Raw genomic sequence first — 12,651 nt, 5'->3', positions numbered from 1 at the left:
TTAGGGGTTAATGTTAGTGTTAGGGGTTACTTTTAGGTTTATGGGTTATTATTAACGTTAGGGGTTAGGATTTAATTAGTGTTAGGGGTAAATATTAGTGTTGGGGGGTTAGAGTTAAATATTAGGATTAGGGGATTAGCATTAGGGTTTAATATTAGTGTTAGGGGTTAAAATTAGGGTTAGGTGTTAGGATTTAATATTAGGGTTATGGTTTAATATTGGGATTAGGGTTAAATATCAGTGTTAGGAGTTAGGGGTTAATATTAGAGTTATGGGTTAGTGCTTTAATATTAGTGTTAGGAGTTAATATTAGTTTTAGGGGGTTAATATTAAGTTTAGGGGTTTAATATTAGTGTCAGGGGTTAATATTAGGGTTAGGTATTAGGATTTAATATTAGGGTTATGGGTTATAGTTTAATATTGGGGTTAGGGTTAAATATTAGTGTTAGGAGTTAGGGGTTTGATATTATTGTTAGGGGTTAATATTAGTGTTAGGAGTTAGGGGTTAATGTTAGTGTTATGGGTTAGGGTTTAATATTAAAGTTAGGGTTTAATGTTAGTGCTATGGGTCAATATTCATATTAGGGGTTAGGGTTTAATATTAAGGTTAGAGGTAAATATTACTGTTATGGGTTCAGGTTAATATTAGTGTTAGGGGTTAGGGTTTAATATTAAGCTTAGAAGTTAATATTAGTGTTAGGGGTTAATTATTAGGGTTAGGGGGTTAGGATTAAGGTTAATATTAGTGTTAGGAGTTAGGGGTTAATATTAGTGTTATGGATTAGGGGTTAACTATTAGGGTTGGGGTTAATATTAGTGGTAGGGGTTAGGGTTTAATTAGTGTTAGGGGTTAGAGTTAAATATTAAAATTATGGGGGTTAGCATTAGGGTTTAATATTAGGGTTGGGGTTAAAATTAGTGTTAGGAGTTAGGGGTTTAATATTAGTGTTAGGGGTTAATATTAGGGTTAGGTGTTAGGATTTAATATTAGGGTTATAGTTTAATATTGGGGTTAGGGTTAAATATTAGTGTTAGTAGTTAGGGGTTAAAATTAGACGTATGGGTTTAATAGTAAGGTTAGGGGTTAATATTAGTGTTAGGGGTTAGGAGTTTAATATTAAGGTTAGGGGTTAATATTAGAGTTAGGGGTTAATATTAGTGTTAGGTGTTAATATTAAGGTTGGGGCTAATATTAGTGTTAGGAGTTAGGGGTTAATATTAGTGGTAGGGGTTAATATTAGTGTTAGGGGTTAATATTAAGGTTTGGGCTAATATTAGTGGTAGGGGTTAGGGGTTAATATTAGTGTTAGGTGTTAATATTAAGGTTGGGGCTAATATTAGTGTTAGGAGTTAGGGGTTAATATTAGTGGTAGGGGTTAATATTAGTGTTAGGGGTTAATATTAAGGTTTGGGCTAATATTAGTGTTAGGGGTTAATATTAGCGGCTCTCTTCTGGTTCAGTTATTTTATTACATTGACAATTTCTAGAATCTGAGGTGACCCCGCCCCCTGTGGGCGGAGCTCGGCTCTCTTCTGCTTAGTTTTTCATTTATTTTTTCCGATTCTAAATTCCAGTAAAACTCGGTGAACCTGGAAATCCATTGAAGGACTTTTGAACATTTTTCGGGAAGTGGAGGAAAGTTCACGTGTGTTTTCTTGGCGTTGCGAATGAAAAAAAAAAAAACATTCCGCGGCCGGCGTCTGATATTTTCTGTTAGTTGTTTACAAAATACCCCCCCTCCCCCCCCCTGGAGTATATCTAAAGACAACACTGATTTATCCTAGTATTGTATAGAGTGGGAGAGGGATTAGAACCCCTGCCAGGGTTTTATTGCTGTCCTTGTCCCTCCCTGCTCTCTATTTGACCGGTGAGCATTGTCAGTGACACGAAGTCTAACTCCAAAAATGTTACAGTTGTCACCGGAACGGGAACATGGGGAAAATCTTCCAATGGGGACACCTGCTGCAGTGATAACTGTCTGCCTGACTTCAGAAAGACTTCCTGTTGTGTCTCCGGGATAGGAAGTGAAGGGAAACCTCAGCAATACAACTGGCTGAGGTGTTACTCCATCCCCCCCCCCCAAAAAAAAAAGAAAAGGGGGGGGGCATCGACAGTTTAGAGTGAACCTGTCTTTGGGGACGTGGCAACACCCAAAAGCAGATGGGAATCCCAAAACTTCCAGGTAGGTGGTAACAGGTGAAAAAAAAAAAAAAAAGCCAGCAGTTTGATCTTCTGCAATGAATGAGTTTATTTATCCAGGTGTAGTAAAAATCAGTACAGGGCTTACGCGTTTCGTCATGTAGCCGTAATCAGGACCTATGATTAACCACTTGACCCCCTGGAAATTTTACTCCCCTTTATGAGTGTTACTTTAACTGACAATTGCGCGGTCGTGCGACGCTGTACACAAACAAGATTTATGTCCTTTTTCCCCCCCACAAATAAGTGTATATTGATTGGTTTACACAAAAGTTATCACGTCTACAAACTACGGGATTTTTACTGGAATTATTATATATTTTTTTTTATACTAGTAATGGCGGCGATCAGCGACTAATAGCAGAACTGGGATATTGCGGTGGACAATCTGACACTAACTGACACCTTGCGGGAATCAGTGACATTAATACATTGATCAGTGCTAAAAAAATATGCACTGTCACTGTACTAATGACACTGGCTGGGAAGGAGTTAACATCTAGGGGCGATCAAAGGATTACACGTGTGCCTAGCCAGTGTTTGTGTGTACTGTGTGAGGTGCTTTCACTAAGGGAAGTGCTTTGCAGGGAAATAAAAAACGGCACATCCCCGCTGGCAGGACGGAGCTCTGCGCTGTTTACATTCACAGAGTTCTGTTGTTCCCCTTGCTGATCAGCGGGTGGCGGTCATAACCCCCGCTGGCCAGCGGGGTCATCCATTGGTCAGTGGGGTCATCCATTGGTCAGTGGGGTCATCCATTGGTCAGTGGGGTCATCCATTGGCCAGCGGGGGTTATCCACTGTCTGGTGGGGGTCATCCATTGATCGGCAGCTGTCATCCGTTGATCGGCAGCTGTCATCTATTGGCCGGCGGGTCTGATCCATTGGCCAGCGGGGGTCATCCATTGGGCAGCGGGGTCATCCATTGGCAGGCAGAGATCATCCATTGACCGGCGGGTGTGATCCATTAGCTGGTGGGTGTGGCTGTCATCCATTGACAGGCAGAAGTCATCCATTGGCTGGCGGATGTCATCCATTAACTGGCAGCTGTCATCCATTCGCTGGCAGCTGTCATCCATTGTCCAGTGACTGTCATCCATTGGCTGGCGGGTGTCATCCATTGGCTAGCAGCTGTCATCCATTGGCCGGCGAGGGTTATCCATTGTCTGGCGGGTGTGATCCATTGTCCAGCAGGTATCATCCATTGGCCGATGACTGTTATCCATTGGCCGACAGATGTCATCCATTGGCCGGCGGGTGTCATCCATTGGCCAGTGACTGTCATCCATTGGCCGACAGATGTCATCCATTGGCCGGCGGGTGTCATCCATTGGCCAGTGACTGTCATCCATTGGCTGGCATGTGTCATCCATTGGCCAGTGACTGTCATCCATTGGCTGGCATGTGTCATCCATTGGCTAGTGACTGTCATCCATTGGCTGGCATGTGTCATCCATTGGCTAGTGACTGTCATCCATTGGCTGGTGGCTGTCATTCATTGGCCGGCGGCTGTCATCAATTGTCCGGTGGGTGTGAACAATTGGCGGGCGGGGGTCATCCACTGGCCAGCGGGTGTCATCCATTGGCCGGCGGCTGTCATCAATTGTCCAGCGGGTGTGATCCATTGGCGGGCGGGGGGTCATCCATTGGCCGGCGGCGGTCATTCATTGGCCGACACCCACTAATCGGCTTATGCTGTGACTAATCACAGCACAAGCGGTGAGCTCCCCCCCCCCCCCCAGCACAGGAGAGCTGCTTTGCCGCTGCATAACGGCGTTATGTGGTCCACAAGTGGTTCAGTCTACACACTGAAACGCGTAAGCTCTGTATTATTATTATGTACTACACCTCCTTCATCGTGAGAGAGGGAGTTGCCGGATTTTTTCCCCCCCTGTATGGTTTCTCGGGTGCTAGGAGGTCACTACAAGCCAGCGCACCGAACGACCCCCACCTCGGGGAATTCCAAGTGTTTTCTATTATATTTGGGTGGTGATAACAGAACCGGGGTCCGGGGATGATTGCCGGGGGGGGGGGGACCTCACTTACCTGGAGAGGTGTAGAAAACCTGAACTCACCTGACTCCGCCTGTAGCTGAAATATCATTTGTGGGTGGACTGTCCCTTTAAAGGGCGGAGTCATCTAAAAACAAAAAGCGGATTGTTACAAAGTATCCACTGGGCTGTATGAAATGTTTGTGTAAATATTGAATATTTAATAATTGGGGGGCCGGTCTTGTGATTTCCACCCCCCCCCCCCCGGAGAGGTGACACCCCCATACACCGCGATCATTGGATGAGCCTTGCGGTCTGTGATTGGCTCCGGTGTCCGGGATTCTCCGGAACGTTCGCTCACGTTATCGCTGTGTGTTTTCCCTACAGCGTTCAGCGAGGAGGAGGTGACCATGTGGATCAGCGGCCTGAACTGGGTGATGTCTGACACCATGAAGTCTCCGGGACCCCTGCAGGTGGAGAGGTGAGGACCGCTCAATGACCCCCCCCCATTGTGATAATGGTATGATCCACATCATGTGGGCTTAAAGGGGAACTCTCCCCCCTCCCCTTCAGTCTTGTACACTTGTAGCGGCTCCTCTCCTGGACTGAAACGGCTTCCTCTGATTTCACCGCACACTGTGAGCTTCTCACCATGTGCATCAGAAGCTGCAGCCAGTCAGATAGAGCCCCGCCCCATTCCCTGACCGGAGGACATCCAGCATCATTCAGCCCTTTCTTCTGCTTCCTGACTGTGTTTGGTCCGCCCCCTTTTCATTGATTGGTTCTTAGTAGACATGTGCAGAACGGAAAAAAAAGATTTGTTTTGTTTCATTTACTTTATTCTGTCCGAAATTTACATTTCTGAAGACAGTTCTATTCTATTCTATTCTTTTTATTCTGTTCTAATCTATTCTATTCAAAATTCGAATTTTGGAAGACTGTTATATTCTTTCTATTTTATTCTATTCTCTTATTTTCTATTCTAATCTATTCTATTCTGTTTGAACTTTGAATTTATTCTTTTCAAATTTTTACTCTATTTTATTATTTTCTTTTCTGTTTTGTGCTATTCTATTCTTTTCTAATCCATTCTAATCTATTCTTTTGAACTCTATTCTATTCAAAACTCAGATTTCATAAGATGGTTATACATAGTCTTTATATTTTAATCTATACTATTATATATTTTAATCTATATATTCTAGTCTATGCTTTTATTTTCTATTATATTTTATTCTATTCTTTTCTATTCTCTTCTATTCTATTCCTTTATTTTTTATTATATTTCATTCAAGTCTTCCATTTTCTATTGTATGCTCTTCTTTTTTAATCTATTCTATTCTTTTCTTTTTTTTATTCTGTTCTAATCTATTCTATTCAAAATTAGAATTTTGGAAGACTGTTATATTCTTTCTATTTTATTCTATTCTATTCTCTTATTTTCTATTCTAGTATATTCTATTCTGTTTGAACTTTGAATTTATTCTATGCAAAATTTTACTCTATTCTATTATTTTCTTTTCTCTTTTATGCTATTCTATTCTTTTCTATTCCTTTCTAACCTATTCCATACTAATCTATTCTATTCTAATATATTCTATTCTGTTTGAATTCACATTTATTCTATTCAAAATTGTACTATATTCTATTATGTTCTTTTCTGTTTTGTGCTATTCTGTTCTTTTCTAATCCATTCTAATCTATTCTTTTGAACTCTATTCTATTCAAAACTCAGATTTCAGAAGATGGTTATACATATTCTTTATATTTAAATCTATACTATTATATATTTTAATCTATATATTCTAGTCTATGCTTTTATTTTCTATTATATTTTATTCTATTCTTTTCTATTCTATTCCTTTATTTTTTATTATATTTCATTCAAGTCTTCTATTTTCTATTGTATGCTCTTCTTTTTTAATCTATTCTATTCTTTTCTATTCTATTCTTTTTTTTATTCTGTTCTAATCTATTCTATTCAAAATTTGACTTTCGGAAGACTGTTATATTCTTTCTATTTTATCCTATTCTATTCTCTTATTTTCTATCCTAGTATATTCTATTCTGTTTGAACTTTGAATTTATTCTATGCAAAATTTTACTCTATTCTATTATTTTCTTTTCTCTTTTATGCTATTCTATTCTTTTCTATTCCTTTCTAACCTATTCCATACTAATCTATTCTATTCTAATCTATTCTATTCTGTTTGAATTCACATTTATTCTATTCAAAATTGTACTATATTCTATTATGTTCTTTTCTGTTTTGTGCTATTCTATTCTTTTCTAATCCATTCTAATCTATTCTTTTGAACTCTATTCTATTCAAATCTCAGATTTCAGAAGATGGTTATACATATTCTTTATATTTGAATCTATACTATTGAATTCTATTCTATTATTTTATATTCTATATATATATTTTATTATAGTCTTTAATTTTCTATTATTTTCTATTCTATTATTTTTTATCCTTTTTTATTATTATTATATTTTATTCAATTATTTTATTTTTTATTCTATGCTCTTCTTTTTTTAATCTATTCTATTCTTTTACATTCTTTTTTTTTCTATTCTATTCTATTCTATTCCTTTTATATTTCTAATTCGAAATTCAGGTTTCAGACCAATTTAGTTTTTTTTCTTTTTTTTCAGATTTGTTTCAAATTCATTACTATTGTAATTCAGATGCGTCTGAATTTAACAATAAGGAGCAATTCATTTTGATTCCGGACCGCTCGGCATCACATGTGGGCGTTACCTATTTAAACACAGCCTGCCTGGGAACGCCCACTCCTCCAGGCCGACACCCACTCACCAAGGCACTGGGTCCCGTTACTCCTCTATGCAATGCTGGCAGATCATGGCTGGTGGGAGGAGCTTCCTGAAGTCATCCCAGCCCCCCGGCCTCAGTACTCCGCCTGCAAGCAGTGGGAGGAGTTATGCAAATATGTAAAATGCCTTGATTATGGCCGGGACAAGGGGTGGGCAGGAGGGAAAGTTGCCCTGGGCACAGTGAAGCAAGGGGGGGGCAGAAAATGTATACGAGGCAGTAAACTCATATAACAGTTGGGGGGGGGGAGGGGGGGTGCAGTTGGGGGGCATAAGTGGGGGGAGGGGGGGGTGAAGTGCCACTTCTGTGCCCTGGTCCCAGTACTGGCCTTGATGGGCGGGTGTCAGTATGGAGGAGTGGGCGTTTCTAAGCAGGCTGTATTTGCATAGGTAACGCCCACATGTGAGGCTGAGCCTCCGTGATGGAAAGGACTGCAATCCAACGAATGAAAGGAGCGGGGCCAGGGACAGTCAGGCTGGGGAGCAAAGGGCTAGGTGATGCTGGATGTTCTCCAGCCAGGAAATGAGGCGAAGCTCTAATATCTGGCTTGCTGCAGCTTCCAAGCTCACAGTGTGCGGTGATAACGGAGGAAGCCGTTCCAGTCCAGGAGAGGAGTCACGGTGTCATCGATCGCGTTTTCTCCGCGAGATCTAAAAGTAACATCAAAAATGTATCCCTCCTCCCCTCACAGACCACGCCCCCTGCCAGTGTTTACCCCCCCGCCACAATGCCGTGTGACAGAAGAGGTGATAACATTGTCACCGGGTCTCCGAACGTCGGCATTCCACCGCCCGGAGATGTTGACTTTCGTTCAGCCGGGTGCGACTGCGCTGTCTGTAGCCGATCCCATTAACCCCTTCAGGTCCTGTGGTTGCAGCCGCACAGATTTAACGTTGGATTGCTATTGGCTCTGTGCGGTGGTCACGCCCCCCTCTGCTCTCCGAGGTTTGAAGTGACAAATCACGTCTCAGACATCCGCAGAGCGACAAAAAAAACGTTCGTTTCATCATTTACATCAATTCGTTTCATTCATATTCAGAATTCGTTTTGTTTATTTGAGTTCCCGGAATTGTCTTCAATTCGACCGAATTCAGAAAATTCTAAATGTATTCTATTAGAAATTAGACATGTGGAAGATTGTCATATTCTATTCTATTCTGTTCTATTCCATTCCATTCTATTCCATTCTATTCTATTCCATTCTATTCTATTCCATTCTATTCTATTCCATTCTATTCCATTCTATTCTATTCCATTCTATTCTATTCCATTCTATTCCATTCTATTGCATTCTATTCTATTCCATTCTATTCCATTCTATTGCATTCTATTCTATTCCATTCTATTGCATTCTATTCCATTCTATTGCATTCTATTCTATTCCATTCTATTCTATTCCATTCTATTCTATTCCATTCTATTGCATTCTATTCTATTCCATTCCATTCTATTGCATTCTATTCTATTCCATTCTATTCCATTCCATTCTATTCTATTTTATTCCATTATATTCTATTGCATTCTATTCTATTCCATTCTATTCTATTCCATTCTATCCCATTCCATTCCATTCTATTCCATTCTATTCTATTATATTCCATTCTAGGCTATTATTTTCTATTCAGCTTACATCAGAGTCCCCATCAGAGTCTCCTCTTCTTTGAGAGCCTGATCATACATTAGAGTCCCCCCTTACATTAGAGTCCCTTATTACCTCAGGGTCCCCATTAGAGTTCCTTGTTACTTGAGAGTTTATCAGTCGATAACTCATCGAGTCCCCCCTTACATCAGAGTCCCCCCTTACTTCAGGGTCCCCATCAGAGTCCCCTCTTACATACTTCAGGGTCCCCATCAGAGTCCCCTCTTACATACTTCAGGGTCCCCATCAGAGTCCCCTGTTATTTGAGAGACCTGAGGGCTTTATCAAAGTGCCCCTGACATCAGAGTCCCCTTCAGAGATCCGTCTTACTTCAGGGTCCCCATTAGAGTCCCCTGTTACTTGAGAGCCTTATCAGAGCCCCCCCCCCCCTTACATCAGAGTCCCCATCAGAGTCTCCTTCCTTGAGAGCCTGGCCATACATCAGAGTCCTGTTTAAAGGAGAATCCCTATCAGAGTCTTCTCCTACCTGAGAGCCTTATCAGAGTTCCCCCTTATATCCGAGGCCCCCTCTTACTTAAGGGTCCTCATTAGAGTCCCCTGTTACTTGAGAGCTTTATCAGAGTGCGCCCTTACATCAGAGTCCACTCTTACTTCAGGGTCCCCATTAGAGTCCCCTCTTACTTCAGGGTCCCCATTCGAGTCCCCTGTTATTTGAGAGACTTGAGGGATTTATCAAAGTCCCCCTGAAATCAGAGTCCCCTTCAGAGTTCCCTCCTACTTCAGGGTCCCCATTAGAGTCCCCTGTTACTTGAGAGCCTTATCAGAGCCCCCCCCCCCCCTTATATCAGAGTCCCCATCAGAGTCTCCTTCCTTGAGAGCCTGGTCATACATCAGAGTCCTCTTTAAATGAGAATCCCCATCACAGTCTCCTCTTACCTGAGAGCCTCATAAGATTTCCCCCCTTATATCAGTGCCCCCTCTTACTTCAGGGTCCCCATTAGAGTCCCTTGTTATTTGAGAGCTTTATTAGAGTCTCCCCTTACATCAGAGTCCCCATTAGAGTCTCCTCTTACTTCAGGGTCCCCATTAGAGTCCCCTCTTACATCAGGGTCCCCATTAGAGTCCCCTCTTACTTCAAGGTCCCCATTAGAGTCCCCTCTTACTTTGGGTTCTCCATTAGAGTCCCCTCTTACTTCGGGTTCCCCATTAGAGTCCCCTCTTACTTCGGGTTCCCCATTAGAGTCCCCTCTTACTTCGGGTTCTCCATTAGAGTCCCCTCTTACTTCGGGTTCCCCATTAGAGTCCCCTCTTACTTTGGGTTCCCCATTAGAGTCCCCTCTTACATCAGGGTCCCCATTAGAGTCCCCTCTTACATCAGGGTCCCCATTAGAGTCCCCTCTTACATCAGGGTCCCCATTAGAGTCCCCTCTTACTTCAGGGTCCCCATTAGAGTCCCCTCTTACATCAGGGTCCCCATTAGAGTCCCCTCTTACTTCAAGGTCCCCATTAGAGTCCCCTCTTACTTTGGGTTCTCCATTAGAGTCCCCTCTTACTTCGGGTTCCCCATTAGAGTCCCCTCTTACTTCGGGTTCCCCATTAGAGTCCCCTCTTACTTCGGGTTCTCCGTTAGAGTCCCCTCTTACTTCGGGTTCCCCATTAGAGTCCCCTCTTACTTCGGGTTCCCCATTAGAGTGCCCTCTTCCTTGAGAGCCTTATCAGAGTTTCCCCCACATCAGAGTCCTCTTTTAGAGTCCCCTGTTATTTGAGAGCCTTATTAGAGCCCCCCTTACATCAGAGTCCCCATCAGAGTTCCCTCTTAATTCAGGTTCCTCATTAGTGTCTCCTCTTTTTTGAGAGCCTTATCAGTTCCCTTGAGAGCCTTCAGTGTCCCCCCATACATCAGAGTCCCTATTATATGAGATTTCCCATCAGAGTCCCCACCTACCTGAGAGCCTTATCAGAGTTCCCCACAAAATCAGAGTCCTCTTTACATGAGAGTCCTCATCAGAATCCCCTCCTCCCTGAGAGCCTTATCAGAGTCCCCCCTTACATCTGAGTCTTCCTTACACCAGAGTTACCTCTTACTTCAGGGTCCCCATCACAGTCTCCTCTACCTTGAGATCCTTATCAGAGTTCCCCCTTACATCAGAGTCCCCTCTTATTTCAGGGTCCCCATCAAAGTCTTCCTTAAATCAGAGTTACCTGTTACTTCAGGGTCCCCTTCAGATCCCCCCCCCCCACCTTACATCAGAGTCCCCTCCTACTTGAAAGCTTTATCAGAGCCCCCCTTATATCAGAGGGCCATAGTCTGGGACCCCGCCATAGATATTTTCATGGTCAGGATTGGATGTGGGAGATGGGGGATGGGTTGGGTGATTGTTGCAGTATTCCCAGGATGGTGCATTGATTTCTCCCTCTCCTCTCTCCTGTACAGGTGGCTGCGGAAGCAGTTTGAGGTGATGGACAGGGGACGGGACGGCAGGTAATGTTATTTCATAGGATTGGGGGAGTCTGTCAGTCTCTGAAGTCCTCGAACTTCCCCAAATACAGACAGACGGGGCTGCCTGACCTGACTCCTTGTATCCTCAGGGGCTCCATCTTCAGCAGATTTCACTGATCTCTTTTTTCTTGTACATCCAGTCCCAGTGGCGGCTGGTGAAGTTTTAAGATGGGGGGGGGCGCTAGACCACGCCCACCCTTTTGACCCATCCCACTTCTCATAAGCCCCACCCGTTATAGAATCCACCAACTCCGTCCCCTGTAGTACATCATATACAAGGCTCTACATTATACACAGGGCTCTATACTTCATATACCAGGCTCTATATTATACACAGGGCTCTATACTTCATATACCAGGCTCTACATTATACACAGGGCTCTGTACTTCATATACCAGGCTCTACATTATACACAGGGCTCTATACTTCATATACCAGGCTCTACATTATACACAGGGCTCTATACTTCATATACCAGGCTCTACATTATACACAGGGCTCTATACTTCATATACCAGGCTCTACATTATACACAGGGCTCTATACTTCATATACCAGGCTCTACATTATACACAGGGCCCTGTACATCATATACCAGGCTCTACATTATACATAGGGCTCTGTACATCATATACCAGGCTCTACATTATACACAGGGCTCTATACTTCATATACCAGGCTCTACATTATAGACAGGGCTCTGTACATCATATACCAGGCTCTACATTATACACAGGGCTCTATACTTCATATACCAGGCTCTACATTATAGACAGGGCTCTGTACATCATATACCAGGCTCTACATTATACACAGGGCTCTATACTTCATATACCAGGCTCTACATTATAGACAGGGCTCTGTACATCATATACCAGGCTCTACATTATACACAGGGCTCTATACTTCATATACCAGGCTCTACGTTATAGACAGGGCTCTGTACATCATATACCAGGCTCTACATTATACACCAGGTTCTAATCACACATCAATATGTCTGACAGCCCAGCCACACTCCTCGTTCACCAGAGAAAAAAACACAGGAAACACAAAAAAGGTGCTCGGGAAACAGCAATAGGCAGAGGTCACCGCAGACAATGAAGTACAAGAAAGCCTAATAAAATAAAACAAATACAGTCATCACATTTAGTGACTGCAATAATGCAATATCTTACATGTTTGCCTTTGGTGGTGGGATCAGAGGGATGGTGATGATCAGAGACAGAGGGATGGAGGTGGGGTGGGGAGTTGGATCAGTGGTGGGTGGGATGGGATCAGGGACAGAGGGATGGATCAGGGACAGAGGGGTGGTGGGATGGATCAGGGACAGGGGGATGGTGGGTGGGATGGATCATGGACAGAGGTATGGGTGGGTGGGATGGATCAGGGACAGAGGGATGGGTGGATGGATCAGGGACAGAAGGATGGTGGGATGGATCAGGGACAGAGGGATGGGTGGGTGGGATGGATCAGGGACAGAGGGATGGGTGGGTGGGATGGATCAGGGACAGAGAGATGGTA

At 43.1% G+C, this 12,651-nt stretch overlaps 1 protein-coding gene across 3 annotated transcripts in view; it reads left to right on the top strand.

Annotated features, from left to right (window-relative positions):
- LOC143995805 (1-phosphatidylinositol 4,5-bisphosphate phosphodiesterase gamma-1-like) overlaps nt 1–12,651 on the top strand; it is a 232,094-nt gene that overhangs the window by 72,197 nt on the left and 147,246 nt on the right. For all 3 annotated transcript variants that reach the window (XR_013277479.1, XM_077490518.1, XM_077490519.1), the window contains exons 4-5: nt 4,578–4,671; nt 11,061–11,108. Coding sequence is in view for 2 of the 3 variants with exons in the window: in XM_077490518.1 (XP_077346644.1) it covers nt 4,578–4,671; nt 11,061–11,108 (142 nt within the window). In the remaining variant the exon portion in view is untranslated. The remainder of the gene's footprint in view (nt 1–4,577; nt 4,672–11,060; nt 11,109–12,651) is intronic.

This window comes from Lithobates pipiens, unplaced genomic scaffold (genome assembly GCF_037356315.1).
Source record: "Lithobates pipiens isolate NorthernLeopardFrog02 unplaced genomic scaffold, aLitPip1_a1.2 Scaffold_19, whole genome shotgun sequence".
Lineage (NCBI taxonomy): Eukaryota > Metazoa > Chordata > Amphibia > Anura > Ranidae > Lithobates > Lithobates pipiens.
Note: the sequence above shows the minus strand (reverse complement) of the source record. Positions and strands in the feature narration are given on the sequence as shown.